Genomic DNA, 18897 nt, shown 5'->3' on the forward strand with positions numbered 1-18897 from the left:
TTTTTTTTTTGCCTGTGTTTTCTTTGACAATATGACTAACATGAAAATGTTTTGCATGACTACATATGTATAACATATCAAATTGATTTTCTTGTCATGGAGAGGAAGGGGGAGATTTTGGAACTCAAATTTTTAAAACTGTTAAAATGGTTTTTTACAAGTAATTGAACAAAAAAAAAATATTAAAAAAATTAAATCTTGCTCTTTCTACCAGCTATCATTCTTTTTTGGGGTGGGGAGGGGGATGGATGAAGGCAATTGGGATTAAGTGACTTGCCAGGATCACACAGCTAGGAAATGTTAAATATTTGAGGACAGATTTGAACTCAAATCCTAATTCCAGAGATGTTGCTCTATCCACTGTAACATCTAACTGCTCCTAGCTATTATTCTTTAGATCTCTTTTTCCTAATAAAATTCCTGGGGAAAAAAATCACTTAGACTCACTTCCTCTATACTTTCACAAGCACTCCAATGTCACCACTCTACTTGCTTTCTTTAGCAATGATCTTTTAACAGTCCCTGTTTTCCTTGATGGCGTGATACCTTTTAATCATTCCCCTTCTTCTTTTAACTTTAATGATACTGCTCTCCTGATCCTCTTTGTATATATTTTACTACTTCTTATTCACTTTTTTTTTTTTTTTCTGAGGCTGGGGTTAAGTGACTTGCCCAGGCTCACACAGCCAGGAAGTGTTAAGTGTTTGAGATCAGATTTGAACTCTGGTCCTCCTGACATCAGGGCTGATGCTCTATCTATTGAGCCACCTAGCTGCCCCCCTATTCATTTTTTCTTGTTTATTCTTTTTCTCCTTTCCCCTAAGCAACTGTATATCCCAAATCTTGTTTTTATATTCTTCTCTTTTCTCAAAGACACATTACCTACTGTCATGGGGTCAAATTTATCTCTATATAAATATCACATGTAAGACACATATTCATATATATATGAATGTGTCTATGTATTCAACCCTCATTATTTTCCAATTTCTAGTTTCTTATCAACAATTGCCTGTTTTTCTCCCCTGTCTTCATTACCATTCCCATTCTCTTTGATAAACAATTTTTCCCTCCCTACTAACTCTTTCCTTGCACCTGCGAATATGCCCAGGTACAAATTTGAGTCAGACTATTTAAAAAAAAAAATTAGCTATCATCTTATCTCTTCCTCTTCTTCCTGTGTAAACCCTTTAAGAAAGCCATCTATACTTGCTTCCTTCCATTTTCTGTCCTCTCTCTCCTAAAATCTGTGCACTTGCTTCCAAACTCATCCTTCAACCAAAACTACACTCTCTTTTGAGAGATACCAATGATCTCTTAATTGCTTGATCTAATGGCCTTTTTTTGAAGCTTCATTCTTCTTGACACCCCTGCAGTCTTTGACAACTTTCCCTATTGGCTCCTTTCGTCTCCCTAGGTTTTTGACATTTTATCTTACTGCTTTCCCTTGCTTCTCTTTTCTCAATGATAGCTCTGTTCTCATACTCCATCAATGTTATTCTCCATCCTATTAATTCCTCACTTCCACTCTTTTACATATCCAATCCATTGCTAAATCTCATTATTCCTAGTTTCACATTGTAGCTCATATATCTTCCCTTTTCTCCATACACATGGGCAGCTCTAGCTAAGACACTCATTCCTTCACTTCTGGACTATGGCAATAACCTCAAGTATCTCCTCAGTCCAATGCAAACCAGTCACACATAACTTAATGAGTGTTTTTGAGTTTCTAAAAGCTTTCCTTTCAACAGCTCTGTGGGGCAGGTAGTGAAATCCCCTCACTTTACAGAAAAGCAAACTGAGACTCAGGAAGGTTGAGTGACTTGCCCATAATCATTCCTTTGAATGGGACCTCCTGACTCCAAGAGCATCACTTGATCTACCATGACATACCACTTCTTGCACAATGACTCAAATGCATTTTTACTCCAACAATTCTATCACCACTATCCATTTTCTACTAAAAACATAAAACCTTAGAGAACCATAAACGCTTAAGAATTAGCAAGGACTTTAGAGTCCATCTAGGACAATTGCTTCATTTTATTGAGGACAAAACTGAAGCCCCAGAAAGCTGAAATACCTGGCTCACAATCACCAGCCAGGCAGTGTCAGAGCTAAGAGGAGAACCCAGCTCTACTGTCTTTTCAGCACTGAAGCAAGATGGTTTCGATGATTGCTGGTCTTTCAGTACATAAATCTGGAGTTGAGACTTAATTCCTACATTGACTGAGGTGCAATTTCTCAGTCATTTAACCTCTCTGAGGTTAGTTTCCAGAGTTGTAAACCAGAATAGGAATATTTGTCCCACTATTCTCAAAGGGTTAAGCCAAGGGAAAGACTTTCTAAACTTTAAAGGAACCTATCAATGTGATCCTTACAGGATGCAGTCTGGTGATTAGGTCCGTTGTGATTAAGTGAATTAACCAAGAACCCCGGCCTAAACCTATTTCAATGGTAAAAAGAAGTCGTGGTGACTACGAATAAGAGCCGCATAATTAATTCTGTGAGTCAGAATTTTTAGGTGTTTTTCATGGCATCTGGTAGCTTTCATTCATTCATTACCTCCTGGTGGCCAAAAGGTGGCACTGTGGTCTCTTCTACACAGAAGAAAGACCTACTTAGCTAGGAGCTTAGCAAGAACAAAGAACAGAGCTCTTACTTAGGGCCACACTGGAGAATGAAAAGTAGAAAGCAGTTGTATGCTTATAGATGATCAATAATCGTTTCAGGGTGGGAGTGAGGGGAAAGATGCGCAAATGACTTATATGTAAGTGTAACCTACATTATTAACATCTTCTCTATCACTTTCTCTTCTTTTTTTCATCTAAGTCTCCATAATCAACCAACAAAATCAATAAAAGCTACCCCCCCATCCCCCCCTCTTTTTCCCTGAGAGAACTGGAGTTATGTGACTTGCCCAAGGTCCCACAGCTAGGAAGTGTTAAGTGTCTGAGGTCAATCTTGAAATCAGGTTCTCCTGACTTCAGGGCTGATGCTCTTTCCACTGCACCTCCTAGCTGCCCCTAAAACTTCTCCAAAAATGATAAAATTCAGATTTGACCCTTGTGATCATAATCCAATATGACTATATAAAACTTCTTCCCACTTATGCAGACTGAGATCATCTGATCTCATCTGAGATTTCTCTATTAAGGTCATAATCCAGTAGAATTATGTAAAATAATAATAAAAATGTAAAAGGTCATATTTCAGATGGGTCCCCATAGGGTATCAAGACAAATTAATGAATTCCATACTTAAAGTTAGAGTACTGGGTACTAGAGGGGGAGGAAGTGATATTTCCTGGGTTAGAAAGAAAGAATCAAAGAAATCCAGTCATGTGAGAGTGGAGGAAGCCAAAAAAACCCCAAGGAGACTTAGAGACAGAAGGACCAATTAGGAGGCAGACAGTAAATCTCATGTTTATGGTTTAAGCAAAAAATATCTAGGGAAAGAGACAGACAAACCGAAACAGAAAGAAGAGGGGAAGGAGGAGGAGGAGGTAGGGGGAAAGTAAAAGGAGAAAAATGTTAGTATATGTTCCAAGGCCCAGGCTGCCTAATGCAAATCACATACATATAGCCTAAAAAAGTCAAAAAGACTCTTTGGAAATAAAGTAGAAATGCCATTTAAATGTCAATGACCACAAAATAGTCTTAAGCTACCCAAGTTACCATGTGCACAGCCCATTCTTACAAGCAGATTTAAGTGGAGTCATCATAATTAAGGACAGAAAGCATCCTCGCAGATCTTTATCTTTTTTGAAAGGATGAATTCGCTGTTTGGCTTAGCATTCATTTGGGCACCTTAGCCCAAATGTTTTACGCTATTATTCCCCTGCATTATGTATCTGTTTTCCAATGAGACTATAAGCTCCTCAAAGGCAGAAATTAGATTTAAATACTTCTTTTGTAATTATAATGATGATTGTCGTTGTTTTTCAGTCCAACTCTAGATGACCCCATTTGGAGTTTTCTTGGCAAGGGTAGTGGAGTAGTTTGTCATTTCCTTCTCTAGCTCCTTTGACAGATGAGAAAACTAAGGCAAACAGGGTTAAGTGACTTACTTCGGGTCATACAGCTAATAAGTGTCTGGGCCTGGATTTGAACTCAGGAAGTTGAGTCTTCTTGACTCCAAGTCTGACATTCTAGTCACTGTGTCACTCAGCTGCCCAATAATAATGATTAACAGCTGAATTTTTATAGCACTTGAAGATTTGCAAAGCATTTAACACATATTATCTCCTTTCACCATAATCTTGTGAGATAGATGCAATTAATATCTGCACCTGTCAGATGAAGAAACTGTGACTCAAAAATTTGAGAGGTCTGCTCTGGGTCTGTAAGATTCTGAGGCAGGTTTTGAAATCAAGGGTTCTTGACTCCAAGTTAAGGATTATATCCACAAGTTAGGCTTCCTCTTATACCACCCTATCTCATCCCTTCCTACCTCTCAAGACACACATGTAGCTTTTAACACACAGTACTAATTTTGCACTATGTGTTCAAAAAATACTTACTGAAATCAACCATGCCCAGACTAATAATGGCAGAGAACTAAAGGGAAGAGTATTAGAATTTTTTCTGTCACTTCTTTCTCAGCAGGCTAATTCAGAATGGAAAAAATTAGTTTTAGCATGTATTAAAGAAAACACTTTGTGAACTGAAAAAGCACTATATAAACACAAAGTATTATATATTTCTGTCCATGCTATGCTATATGTGCACACAGAAACCAGCTTTTAAGAGTATTATGTTGCTAGAGTATAATATTAATAGAAAAATATATAGAATATATATAATTGTAAAGAAAAATAAATGAAATTGATATTAATATTTCCCTTTCATATTATACCATGACATTACAAAAACTGTTAATAAAATACCTGCTATGGGGTATGCATATATGTATATGTATGGGTCTGAATAGATAAATATTATCTGTGTATGTATGTGTGTGTGTGTACATATAAATATATCTGTGCTTAACTGTAGCCTGTTTGGAGAAGATGGGGAGGATGAAAAGGGAAAAAAAGAATAAAGTAACAAATACACAGCAGAGAACAAAAAAATGACATACAAGAGGGCATAGGAAAGATGGATACTCATATATATGTATATAAAATCTCTTCCATTATTATATATGCTTTCTTGAAATGGAAATTTATAGTTATATAATTTGAATCCTTCCTGATGTTCTGTTATGTATATGACAATGTTTTGTTTGTTTGTTTACATTTCCTTTTCTGTGTTTTTTCTAGTCTGTTTTTTCCCCTTATTTTTGTATCGTTCAATAAAAAAAGAAAAAAAACCTGCTATGAGTCACTATACCTACTGAGACAGTACTTAAGTTTCCCTGATTTCCTTCCCTATCATTCTTTGCAACTCTCCCTCTATCACTCCCTACTTCTGAGATTTATGATTTGGGTGACCAGAGAAGTACAACCTAACTCTTTAGTCACCACAGTGTTGATGATTCCAAATGTAGCAAGGGCTCACAGCACACACATTCCCAAAGAACCTCTAAATAAGGTGCAATTTAATAGGTATCCCACCAATATTATGTTTACTTTGAGAGAACCATAATATATTTTTTCTCTTACCTACGGTTAATGCATCAAACAACTGGTGGATAATTTTGATATCCTTCACAATTCCTGATTCCTGTATTCTCTTCACAAAATCATCCAGATGCATATGCTTCTTTGGTAATTCAAAGTTTTTCACGTGGTCATCTATCTTTGTGGCTTCTCTTGGTTTTTCCGTTATTTCACTAATGAGTCTTTTGAGCTCGGGTTGCCTGTCAGCTTGGGAACGCTCAGAAGAAGACATTGAAGCTACCATCCTATTTACGAGATCAGCAGGAAAAATACTTATGTCCGTTTTGTATAGACTCTGAAAATCTGAAAGTGCACTCAGGAGTTTCCCTTGCATTAAATTAATGAGTCCTCGAAGGTAGAGATATCTTGCCAGCAGCACAGAATTATCAGATGTTGGGCAATTGATGGCCTTACTCAGAAGGTTGATAAAATCAGCATAATAGGAATGAACACACTGAGTCACCAGCGGAAAATGGATTTCTGGTATCTTGAATGTGTACACTGATTTGGAGGTCAGCTTCGGAACTAAAGGCCAACAACAAAAAAGTAAGGTTGAAAGTAAGAAAATTATTGCCATGTGCCTTCAAATTATAATTATTTGCTCATCATGACTTTTGGGTGAAATATTTGTTTTCCCTGGGAACCAAATCTACATGTCCCAATGTTACCAAAAAAAAAAAAAAAATCCAAATGCTGTAACACCTGAAAATGGAGTAAGTTTATAATCTACCCCACATTCGTAGACCCCATACTGTTTTTAAGAAGTGTCTCAAAATCTGTGTTAATTAAGCACTTCATTCTGGTATTGTATTAAGTACCAGACTTTTTAACTTGAAAGTTTTTTTCTTTTTTATTGTAAAGTTGACAAACATCAAACTAGGACACTTGCAAATACAAAGGGCAGGAAAAAGGGAATTTATATGAAACTGTGAACTTCTATCATATACAGTTTCTTAAGTCTATATTAAATTTAAAATAATAGTAACAAAACTGCCCTGCTTACCCATGTCCCTTCTGTTCTCTTCTGTGCATTATATTTTTTATATTTCATTGATACTTGTCTATTATCTATTTTCCTTTTTGATTACTCAATCACTAATAACTCCATATCCCAATCAAAGAATTTCAATAGAAACTTTTCTCAGATAGTTCTGGATATAGATCAGTCAGTTTTCAGAGCTCTCCAAGGGCCTCAACCTATCTACCCATGAAAACTTCCAGGGATTAAAATGGAACTGAGACTCTTCCTTTTACTATTTCCCACAGAAAGGTCAAACAGCAATTTTTAATTTTTTAAAATATTATTATTATTATTATTATTATTATTATTTGGTGAGGCAATTGGAGTTAATTCAGTTGCTCAAGGTCTCACAGCTAGAAAGTATTTGTTAAGTGTCTGAGACCACATTTGAACTCAGGTTCTCCTGATTCCAGGGCTGGTGCTCTATCCACTACAGAGATCAATTTCTCAGTCTTGAGTCTCCACCAGAGAGACTTCCATTGACCAAAAATTAACCAACCAGATTCTATTTGTCACAGCAGTTACAAACAAGGGTGAGTGTCCCAGTTCTTTTTTATACTTAGAAGGAACTCAGAAGCTCTAAAACAGGCTGATATCTGCAAAATAACAGGCTATAATTGGCCTTGAGCCAGTTTACAAACAGTTGTATTGGACTAGTGCATGATTTGCTGCAGCTCAAAGAAATAAAATGTGTCAAATTGTCAATTTATATTTTATCATTATTTATATTCCAAGAACTCTTTAGATATTTCAAGTTGACATTATGAGCTAAATTATTTTTACAAATTCAGCTAACTCACATAAGCAACCACTGTGTCATTCAATTAAGGTATCTTAAAAATAATTATCTAGAGGCAGCTAGATGGTACAGTGGATGGAGCACCAGCCCTCAAGTCAGGAGGACCTGAGTTCAAATTTGGTCTCAGACACTTAACACTTCCTGGCTGTGTGACCCACTTAATCCCAATTGCCTCAGCAAAATAATGATAATAATTATTATTATCTATAAGATCTAGAATTGATTTTCTGAATTATAAAAAAGTTTTACCAGCACCTATCACACTTTGGGAAAAGAAATGGCACAGATAAATCACTTTATCACCTGTATTACTGCCTTTACAACTATTCACAGTTTCTAATTTCCGAAGTGATGAATTCCTTGGGGGTAATTCAGGTATTTTTATGTCTTGTAGATTCGGCATGCTCATTACCATTCGTCTGTTAGCTATGTGCTGAGAGGAAAATTTTCGAGAAGCCATTTTCTCAATTGTTGGTCTTCTTGGGCTTATAAGCATGATATTCATTCTAAAAAGGACAAACAAACCTTAAATAACCATAGGCAATATGAATGGCGCATACGAGCAGAGAAGTAGAAATTAGACATGTTACTTAAATGGCAAAACATACTATATAATTAAAGTTGACCAATGAGCATTTAACACCTACTGTGCTAGACCATTATAACATCTAAAACTTATCCTGTATCCAAAAAGAAAATCAAAAACTTAGCAGTAGCAGGTATCTTTAGCTGCACAGGTTCTTACTATTTTTGGCATTCTGGGGTTATGCTGTATAGTGAAGCCCATGTGCCTTATCTTTAGAAGATTTTTAAATGTATAAAATAAAATACATAGGATCACTAAAGAAACTAATTGATTTAAATGAATTGAGTAGAATGGAATTAAAATCTAGTCATCAAAATATTTTTTTAAAAAAACAATTTCATGGGGCAGCTAGATAGAGTTCCAGCCTGAAATCAGGAAGACCTAAGTTCAAATCTGGTCTCACACACTTAACACTTCCTAGCTGTGTGATCCTGGGCAAGTCACTTAACCCCAATAGTCTCAGTGGTAAAAAAAAAAATTTCATGGGCCCCAGATAAGGATATATATATATATATATATAAAATGTTTTATATTATATTATATTATATTATATTATATTATATTATATTATATTATATTATATTATATTATATTATATTATATTATATTATATTATATTATATTATATTATATTATATTATATTATATTATATTATATTATATTATATATTTGGCTGAGGTAATTGGGGTTAAGTGCCTTGCCCAGGGTCACACAGCCAGGAAGTGTTAAGTGTCTGAGACCAGATTTGAACTCGGGTCCTCCTGAATTCAGGGCTGGTGCTCTAACCACTGTACCACCTAACTGCCCCAAGAACCCATATTCTAAACAAAATTAAGATATTTTGAGCTTATCATTTCAGCAGATTCTCACCAAATACTCAATATGAGTTTAATATTTTAAGCATGATTATGTATTTGTTCTAGGAAAATTCTAAAGAGGATTATTAAGAAAGATGGCTTGTAAAAAGAAAATTGGCAATTTCAAAGAACATGGTTTCACTAAGAACAAGGTATGCTGGCTATCCTAATTTTTTGTTGACAGAAATGCTAAATTAATAGATGAAGGGAACGCTATGGCTACAGTTTTCCCTAGATTTCAGGAAAGTTTTTAATAAAGTATCTCATATTATTCCTGTGGAGAAGATAGGGAAAGGCACTAAATGACAATATAATTAGCTTTCTTAGAAAGCTTCAAGAAGAAATTCAGTGACCACTTTTTGGCACAGCAGATAGAGTCAGGAATCTGGAAGATCTGAATTCAAATCTATCCCCAGATACTTCCTAATTGTGTGACCTTGGGCAAGTCAATTAACTTGTCTCAGTTTCCTCAAGTGTTTAAAAGGGCTAACAATAGGACCTCCCTTCCTAGGGTTATGAGAATCAAATGAGATAATATTTGTAAAGCACTTACCATAATGTCTGTTACACAGTAGGCATTTAAGAAAGTTTTTTCCCCTCCCTTCCCCACCTGTCTGATATGTAGAGGTAGGGATTCTTTTTGGGTATGATTGCTACTGAGATAAGTTTCTAACTAAAATTCTGTGATAAATAATGGGAAAGACTAAGTGGATGAAGAATGCCTACTGTACTAATTGTCCTATGAAGTCAGATAGATAGCTCATCCATTAGTGAGTGTGTGTGTGTGTGTGTGTGTGTGTGTGTGTGTGTGTGTGTGTGTGTGTATTTTGGACAGATATTACAAATGAACAATATGAGCCAAAAACTGAACAGAAGAAAGGGAGTAGGCAATGGCCTTTGGGAAATTTAAAAGTTCCTTTAATGATCCCAAGATTCTCCAGGAAACAAGTCAGTCTTTTTAACATCAATATTCTTCTGATGATGTTTTAGGCAGTAAATTATGAACTATTATAGTCTTTTTAGAAATGAAATTAAGGGGGTTTTGAAGAGGTTGTGGTAGACTTTACCACATTATAAATGAAGAATTATGCAGGATAAGCAGTATAAAAGTTGTCAGCAGAGATATGTACAACTGGTGAAACAAGAAAAAAGAACATAACTGAGAAAGGACCAATGGACCCATGAGTGATTATAAAATGTCGAGAGTTTCTCTGTAAATTTAGGTGGATCTTCTATGGAGGATTTGTAGGAAGATATGGAGGAAATCCCACAAGATGGAGAGATGGCATGTGTGAGTTACAATCTGCATTGTTGGAAGGAGTGTTCACAATGATAACATCACAATTCATTATCAGGATATAAGGGCAGCACTTCTATTAAAGTGAGAAATAGATGATATGCATATTTTATATTATATATGAGAAACAATATTTGGCACACACATTGTACAACCAAATCAATACGGTATTAGGAATCTTTACCATGACTTCCACATCATTTATCAGCACATTTGGGACTTAAATATAGTAGTACCACTGTCCTATATGCTGAATTAAATGCCTTTGGGATGACTCAGTTCAAATGGCTTTCTTACCAAGCTTTTCCTAAAGTCCCACTGCTTCTCTCGCCATCATCAGATGCTGCTGCTCATATTTATCCACAACTTAACTTCCCAAGAGAATACAGACAAGTTTACATCATAAACAAGTGCTGCCTTTGGCTTGTCCATCTTTCTCCACTTGGTAAGTAATTCACTGCTGAATAAACTGCAATCATGGTTTTGTTGTTTTTCTTTTTGTAGCAACATATTTACAGCAGATCAACTTCTATATAAAATTATGTAATCGGCTAATGTTTTTGCTGTTGCTGAGTCATTTCAGTTTTATCCAACTTTCTATGACCCCATTTGAAGTTTTTTTTGGCAAAGATACTAAACTGGTTTGCAATTTCCTTCCCTAGTTCATTTTAGATTAGATTTTAGAATTAAGGCAAATAGATTTAAGTGAATTGCCCAGGGTCATCAAATTAGGAAGCATCTAAAGCCAGATTTCAATACAGGAATATGAGTTTTCCTGATTCCAAACCCACTGTTCTATCTCCACTGCATCACCTAGCTGCCCAAGGAATATTGAATCCATTACTGAAGTCCATTCCCATTTCTGATTGTTAGTACTTGATTAAAGGGTTCAAGGCTAAACTGTTTCAATTGTTGAGCATTTATTTTTCTCATTGTAATTCTTTTTTTTTTAATAAGCTTTTTACTAATTCTGGTCTTTATCCTGATAAGTCAGTGACCTGACTTATCAAAGACAGGTGATTTAAAAATAATACTGAGTCAATAACAAATCTTTTTCCTCTGGCAAAATGCAATGTTTTTACACATTTTTGTGTGTGTTAGTTGATGCTTGCCACCAATTGCCTATCAATTCTTTTCTCAGAAAAAATCATGATGTAAAAGCATCAAGCTTATGGTTTTGTTGTTATTCAGTCATTTCCTACTGTCTGTGACCCCACAAGGTTTTTTTTGTTTTGTTTTGTTTTGTTTTGTTTTTTGGCAAAGATACTGTAGTGGTTTGCTATTTCCTTTTCCAGATTATGAAATTGAAGCAAACAGGATTAAATGACATGCCCAGGGTTAGACAACTAGTAAGTGTCTGAGGCTAGAATAAATCTCATGAAGATGAGTCTTCTTAACTCCAGGCCTGGTACTCTATCTACTTATGTATGGTCTACAAGTCTTTAGTCTCTTTGATTTTTTCTGAACTATAGTTTTCTGTAGAGTCGGAGCTAGCTCCCTGAGGGGGCTCAGAATCAGCCAGAGTCAGGATAAGCAAAAGTCCTTGCTATGCCAGGGAAACACAAGTTCTAAAAAGTCCGTCCTACTAAGTAGAAAGGCCTTAAATATAGGTCCTATGATCCTGGTGATCAAACATTTCTGATGTTAAGGATCAGCCTAATTAAACTCAGAAAAACTCACCACCAAGTTGGTAACAGAGAGATACATTTTTTTAGCCACAGAAATTTTTAAAATTACAAAAGGTCTAAGATCTACATTGGTGAAGGGAATCATATCAGTGAAATGAAAAACCCTTGAAAGGCTGAAGTAATTGCTTATCTTACCATTTTCTTAGTTTTGTGGATCTGATTTAGGCTATTATCCTTGAGAGGATTAATTTTTTTTTTTTTTTTTTGAGGCTGGGGTTAAGTGACTTGCCCAGGGTCACACAGCTAAGGAGTGTTAAGTGTCACATTTGAACTTGGGTCCTCCTGAATTCAAGGCTGGTGCTCTATCCACTGCGCCACCTAGCTGCCCCGAGAGGATTAATTATAATGAATATTATATTGGATATCTCCTAAAGAAATGAGACTATCTTAAGATAAGTTTGAATTGCTGACTATCTGATTTTGGATTTCAGATAGAACAGTTTTTAAAGTAAATTTACTATAAAGCATAAAGTTTTTGTCAAAATAAAAAATATTCTTTCCCATTTATTATCCCATTATGTGATAAATTATGACCCCTGAACCCAGCCACAGAGTAAGCCACAAAAATGGGGAAAAAATGTGTACCTGTCTTCTTCAGACTCAGTGCTAAGTTCCATTTGAGCAAATGCATCCATTCTTCTATTAAGACGAGCTTTAAGAAAAGAGTGAAATATGTAGGTCTCTAACACCTGAAATGCACAAGAAAATTTCAATTACAACAAGCAAATTTAAGTGTGACAAGCTTCCTTCTTCACTAATCACAGTTTCTAGCCCATAGGCACTTAATTAGCATTTATTAAATGAACCATCTAGACAAGAAAAAGTAGGGATGACTATTGTGGATTTGTCTCAAATGATTGAGGTGAGAAGTAAGAATTATAAAGGCAAAGGAACAGAGGGGCAAATCCTCCCTCAGAGGGAATAATCAATTGTGACTTCATCTGAGAGATGGATATTATAGAGGTTTCCTTCCATTCAGAATTGTCTTGGCTACTATGGCTCTTTCCTCTCCCATTACAGTCAGTTGAAGGGACCCCACCTGATAGACACCAATAGCAAAACCTTTCCCTAGCCCATGACTAGCAAATTCCTTCTTCCTGTTATTCTAATCCTTACTGAAAACCTCTTGCTCTTACCACCTTTCTCTCTTCAAGTTCTTATCCTGATTCAGTTGGGGTACTCTGGTTCAAATTCTCTTTTTCCACTTGGAAGCCCCCCTCTACAATTAACAAGTTCCATTCACCTTCTATCACTTCCTCTTACATTCCCTTCCATCTTCCGGCACTAACCATTCTCCAGTGATGCTCTCTCCTCTCAGACATAACCACAGGGCTAGGAGTTAGCATATATGGTATGTGCTCTCTTGCTTCTCTCAATAAACTCCAGAAAAAGCATTTATTGAAATGCACATAATTTAACTATAATACCCCATTCTGATCTTTGCTGCTGTTATGTAATGATTTCTAGGTCACTCTCTCCTTTCTCAATGAGTTCAGTACTTGATACAGCCTTCCCATTATTGAGGATGCTTGTACACTTGGCCTCCTCCCCCAGCGCTGTGCTACATGAGAATGATACCTGGGATGCCTAGTTAGTAGGAAGAGCTTCCACCATCCCCTGGGAATAGGGGGAAGGAGGTATATAGTGCTCTATCTTCTTACTTTCTCTCCCCATTCTCCTGGGCTATCCCAGCACCTATCTGAGATGACCTAACCATCTGTCCTGCAGTCCCCCAGCATGGTCATCTTAACTACTTAAATAACTTAAGAATGACTGAGCTTTCTCATTTGTGAACCATTGAAGGATAAAGACTTTTGGGTCTTTCTTCTCAGAAGTAAAACTGATTTATAAACAATATTTAGGAGAGCAGGGATTTTCTAGTTTTTCTTATTTCCATATCCCAGGGCTTATAGTATTGTCTTTGACCCAAAGTAACCACCTAATAATTTTTCCCCTTCATTCATTTCTTGTAGAGAATCCACACCCTAATACTTAAATTAATCCTTGATACCAAAGTCATACAGAAGATTTTTTCAAACATTTGAACTTCCAAAATCATTAACATTCTCTATGCCTCTAACTTTTAATATTATCCTACCTTCGTCAACTACATGACCAAAACCTCTCCATAATCTAAATTCTGAAAAGTCCTTTCTCTGATCACTACCTCTGGTCCTTCCATTCCTCCTAGAGCACATTCCACCTAAGCCAGCTCTTGGTTCTTACCATAACTGTACTCCCTCCATCTCTATTTTTCTAGTTTATTCTCTTGTTTTAGTTTCACATTCTTTACTTCACAATTTTGACCCTAGTTCAAAAAAGTAATGTCTTCCACCCTCGAATTCCCCCATGCCTTTGTTTTCCTATTCTTCAAGAACTGTTGACCCTTCACCATAGATCACTCCCATCATTTACTTTCTCTGCTTTTACTCCTAAGCCAATGAACCCTGGAAAAGGGAAGTCAAAAAAATCATAAGAATTGGCTCCATTTCAAATTCACATTATTTAACAATATCTGGCATTTATACAGCATGCTATAAATCACTTCATATACATTATCTCATTTGATCTTAAAGACAATCTTATGAGGTGAGTAGGAAAGGTCTTAATATTCCTATTTTATGGATAAGGAAGCTGATGCCCTTTAGTATATGTGCATGTCCATGAGTCTTAGAAGTAAGCTTCAAATATAGAAATCTCCTGACTCCAAGTTCAGTGCTTTTTCTATCACATCAGATTTTTGCTAAATTCAACTAGGCCCTTGCTGTTGTATGGAAATCTTTTTATTCACCCAAACCTTCTCTTCTTTCCTTAAATCCTCAATTTCAAATCCAGTCCTCTCTATCCTGTTTTCTACTTTCCTAGGCCCTCTTATATTCTTTCTTCCATATCTCAGTCTTCTGCTGGAGTGTACAGAAGTGGGCTCATACTGGCTTATGTAAACTGATTGTTAAATTTATATGTCAAAAATCAGCAAATGCTACACATCAGGTCTTGATTTAGCTTTTCACTGACTGCCTAGATTTAATTAAGTGATAGAGGAAATGTTAATAGTGATGATTAAACCTAACAAGTATCATGCATATATTGTTTTCATAAAACTGGATATTAAACATTTATCAGCTCCATCCCAGATCTCAGGGGAAGAAAAGCTAGTCCCTTCACTTGTTCCCCTGATCTCATTCCTTCTCTTTCCTGAATTGAACCTCTGTCTTCTTCTCAACTTCAACTTCTTTCTATCTATTTCCTTGCTGTCTAAATACATATTCCTGTCTCCCTAAAACTTGAATTTTTTAAAAACACATTTTCACTTTGTCACCTACATAAAGCTATTGTCCCATGGCTTTTCCCCCTTTCATTGCTAACTTCTTAGTAAGAATAGCTGACAATGCCATTCTCGAGAGTGATTTGGAACTATGTTCAAAAAGTTATCAAACTGTGCATACCCTTTGACCCAGCAGTGTTACTCCTGGGCTTATATCCCAAAGAGATCTTAAAGAGGGAAAGGGACCCAAATGTGCAAAAATGTTTTTAGCAGCCCTTTTTGTAGTGGCCAGAAAGTAGAAACTGAGTGGATGCCCATGAATTGGAGAATGGCTGAATAATGGAATACTATGGAATATTATTGTTCTATAAGAAACGACCAACAGGATGATTTCAGAAAGGCCTGGAGAGACTTACATGAACTGATGCTGAGTGAAATGAGCAGGACCAGGAGATCATTATATACTTCAACAACAATACCATATGATGATCAATTCTGATGGACGTGGCCATTTTCAACAATGAGATGAACCAAATCAGTTGCAATAGAGTAGTAATAAACTGAAGCAGCTACACCCAGCGAAAGAACTCTGGGAGATGACTATGAACCACTACATAGAATTCCCATTCGCCCTATTTTTGTCCATCTGCATATTTTATTTCCTTCACAGGCTAATTGTACACTACTTCAAAGTCCAATTCTTTTTGTGCAGCAAAATAACTATGTGGACATGTATACATATATCGTATTTAATTTATACTTTAACATATTTAACATATATTGGTCAACCTGCCATCTGGGGCAGGGGGTGGGAGGAAGAAGGAGAAAAGTTGGAACAGAAGGTTTTGCAAAGGTCAAGGTTGAAAAATTACCTATGCATATATCTTGTAAATAAAAAGCTATAAAAAAAAAAATAGCTGACAATATTTCTTTTTTTTTTCTTTTTATTTTTCTGAGTCTGGGGTTAAGTGACTTGCCCAGGGTCACACAGCTAGGAAGTGTTAAGTGTCTGAGACCAGATTTGAACTCGGGTCCTCCTGAATTCAAGGCTGGTGCTCTATCTACTGCGCCACCTAGCTGCCCCCTGCTGACAATATTTCTACTCTCAGAGTTGCAATTACCATATTTATACAAATGACTCCTATCTAGCCCTAATCTTTCATATATATTCTGATCTTATATCTCCAATTTCCTACTGATGTGGTTTGAGGACCAAAATGATGTATGTGTGTGATGTAGACCCCAGATGATGGTAGACACCAAAAGTTGGGGTTCAATCATGTGAAGAATTCACAATGGCCATTCTCTTTGGCAAAAGATAGATTTATTTAGGAAAGAGGTTATAGACAACATGAAGGAATACAAATAGATACCAGGAATGGTAAATATGAAATAGAATTGGGAGAGCATATGAAAGACAAGTTTTGAAAGGGACAAAGCAAAAGAGTTAGCTAGTTATGAGGAGAAGTAAGGTTGAGAAGGTTGTGGAGTTAGGAGAAATACAACATAACATGGGGAAAGGGGAAAGGGAAAGATACCCCAAGGCAGAATGCCATGGTGGACTGACCCAAAGAAAGGCAGCAGCCATGGGATAGCTCATAAGTAGATTTTATAGGGAAAATGTAACCTCAGGGTCACAACTGGGATTTATGATAGGGCATAGCAAGCTGAGACCACTGGAGACTTCTACAGAAGGTGGGTCTCAGAAGTTTTTACATAATTTGGATTCCAGACTGGTGACCATGGAGCTAAACTGAGCCCTCTCAGTGCCTTCTGCCTGCTTGCCTCAGGGGATCAATTCTTTAATTTCTCTATCCAAAACACCAATCAAGACCTCATTGCTACTAAACACATCCATGTGGGATCAGGAGTATAAACATTTATACCACAGTACTCCATTCACTGTGCCACTGTGGAATGGAAACCTTTCAGATCTGTGATTCTCTAACTCCAGAGCTGTCCAAAAATATATTGAGCTATCCCAGAAAGTAGTAAGTTCCCTATTACTGAAGGTCTTCAACAGACATCAGATGCCCCATATTTGAGGGGACTATAAAAAGTAGACTCCTATTCAAGTACGATTTGGTGATCTTTTAAAACTCTTAGATGTTATACCTCTGTGATATCCTTCACAAAGACTGTAGTCATACTACCAGATCATCAGATAATTACAGAAATCAGATAATCTGTATGGTTCTTTCCAATTATAATCTAAACCCTTGTTTTACAGAAAAGAAAAACAAAGTCACATACTGGCTAAAGGGCAGATTTGGAACCAGAATCTAGATTTGAGAACTTTTCCTTCCTAACTCATAAGACTGTTGTGAAGATCAAATGAAATAATGCATGTGAAGTGATTTGTAAAATTGCTATATAAATGCCATATATTATTAAATTAAATTAAATCAAAGATATCTATAATGTAAAACATTGTATCAACATGAAAATTGTTGATCCATCAGAATGAAAACCTCTAGATAGAAATCTTATTCAAATGTATATTGTGTAAATAAGTCAAAGTTGAGTTCTTTACTGGCTTAGAAAACCACAGATTTATATTAACTATGTTGTGTACAGTATTTTTATTTATTTTGTTAACTAGCTCCCAATTACCACTTTAATCTGGTTTAGATGGTTCTTGAGAGTTTTGCCAACACAGTAACTTATAGGCCTCTCTTTAGTCGGACACCTCTGTTGACAATCATCTCTTTATAAAGGCTAATGGATAATGGAAAGAGCTGGCTTTGAATCCAGGGAGTATGAGTTTTGCCTCTGACACCTGATTATATGGTGCTGGGCAAATCACTCAACTAACCTTTCAGCACTTTAGGAAATTCTATAAGCCTCTAAGTTGCTGAGAAAATGCAGACCTTCATTGGCGAAGGAACTCCTTGTCCAATCCCTTTATCAATGAACTCATAAGTCTCTATCTTAGTTCTCATCTTCTCTTAACCATTCTTTGTATTTGATGAATTTATCAGTTCAAAACACTGCAGAAAATGAAATAAAAATTGCCAGACTACTATTATAACACACATCCCCAACCAGGAATTTTTAATTGGGTTTCCATCATATTTCATATATGATTTTAAATAAATCTTTCTTCCTTCATGGATATTCATAGATACTTACTGACTTTTAAATCCCTAACTTAGAAAAAGGTGATTTGCATTCATTCATTTAATTATCAATTAATTAAGAAACATTTAGAAGTACCTACTATGTGCCAGGAACTATGCTAAGCACTAGGATGTAAAAACAAGCAAAAAAAAAAAGTCTCTGCTTTCAAGGAGTTTACAATCCAAAATGGGGGAGAGGAATATGCAAACAAATACATACATACATATACATATACATATATATATCTTTCCTTATTTTTAAATTAGAGATAATGCTACCTTCCCTGATTTATTATGAGATTCAGATGAGAAATCCTATACAAAACTCTGTATATGACAAAGTATTATGATAGTTTCAACTACCATCATTTTTATTTCTTTTTTTGATACTACTAGTTATGAGTAGAATCTCTTCTGGCCTATACACTCCAAAGAGATCAATTAGGAAAGAACACATTTACAATATTTATAGCAGTTATTTTTGTAGTGACAAGGAACTGGAAACTAAGATGGTATCCATCAATTGGGGAATGGCTGAACAAATAAAAGTATATGAATATAATAGAACATTATTGTTCTGTAAGAAATGAAAAAGAGAAAATTTCAAAAAGACTTGTGAGGATTTGCTTGACCTCATGCAGAGTCACAGAACAAGGAGA

At 35.9% G+C, this 18897-nt stretch overlaps 1 protein-coding gene across 3 annotated transcripts in view; it reads right to left on the minus strand.

Annotated features, from left to right (window-relative positions):
• DENND3 (DENN domain containing 3) overlaps positions 1 to 18897 on the minus strand; it is a 118843-nt gene that overhangs the window by 35287 nt on the left and 64659 nt on the right. For all 3 annotated transcript variants that reach the window (XR_012481586.1, XM_074264668.1, XM_074264667.1), the window contains exons 11-13: positions 12440 to 12543; positions 7729 to 7931; positions 5609 to 6130 (exon numbers count right to left, since the gene is read on the minus strand). Coding sequence is in view for 2 of the 3 variants with exons in the window: in XM_074264668.1 (XP_074120769.1) it covers positions 5609 to 6130; positions 7729 to 7931; positions 12440 to 12543 (829 nt within the window). In the remaining variant the exon portion in view is untranslated. The remainder of the gene's footprint in view (positions 1 to 5608; positions 6131 to 7728; positions 7932 to 12439; positions 12544 to 18897) is intronic.

Source organism: Sminthopsis crassicaudata, chromosome 1 (genome assembly GCF_048593235.1).
Source record: "Sminthopsis crassicaudata isolate SCR6 chromosome 1, ASM4859323v1, whole genome shotgun sequence".
NCBI classification, from domain to species: domain Eukaryota; kingdom Metazoa; phylum Chordata; class Mammalia; order Dasyuromorphia; family Dasyuridae; genus Sminthopsis; species Sminthopsis crassicaudata.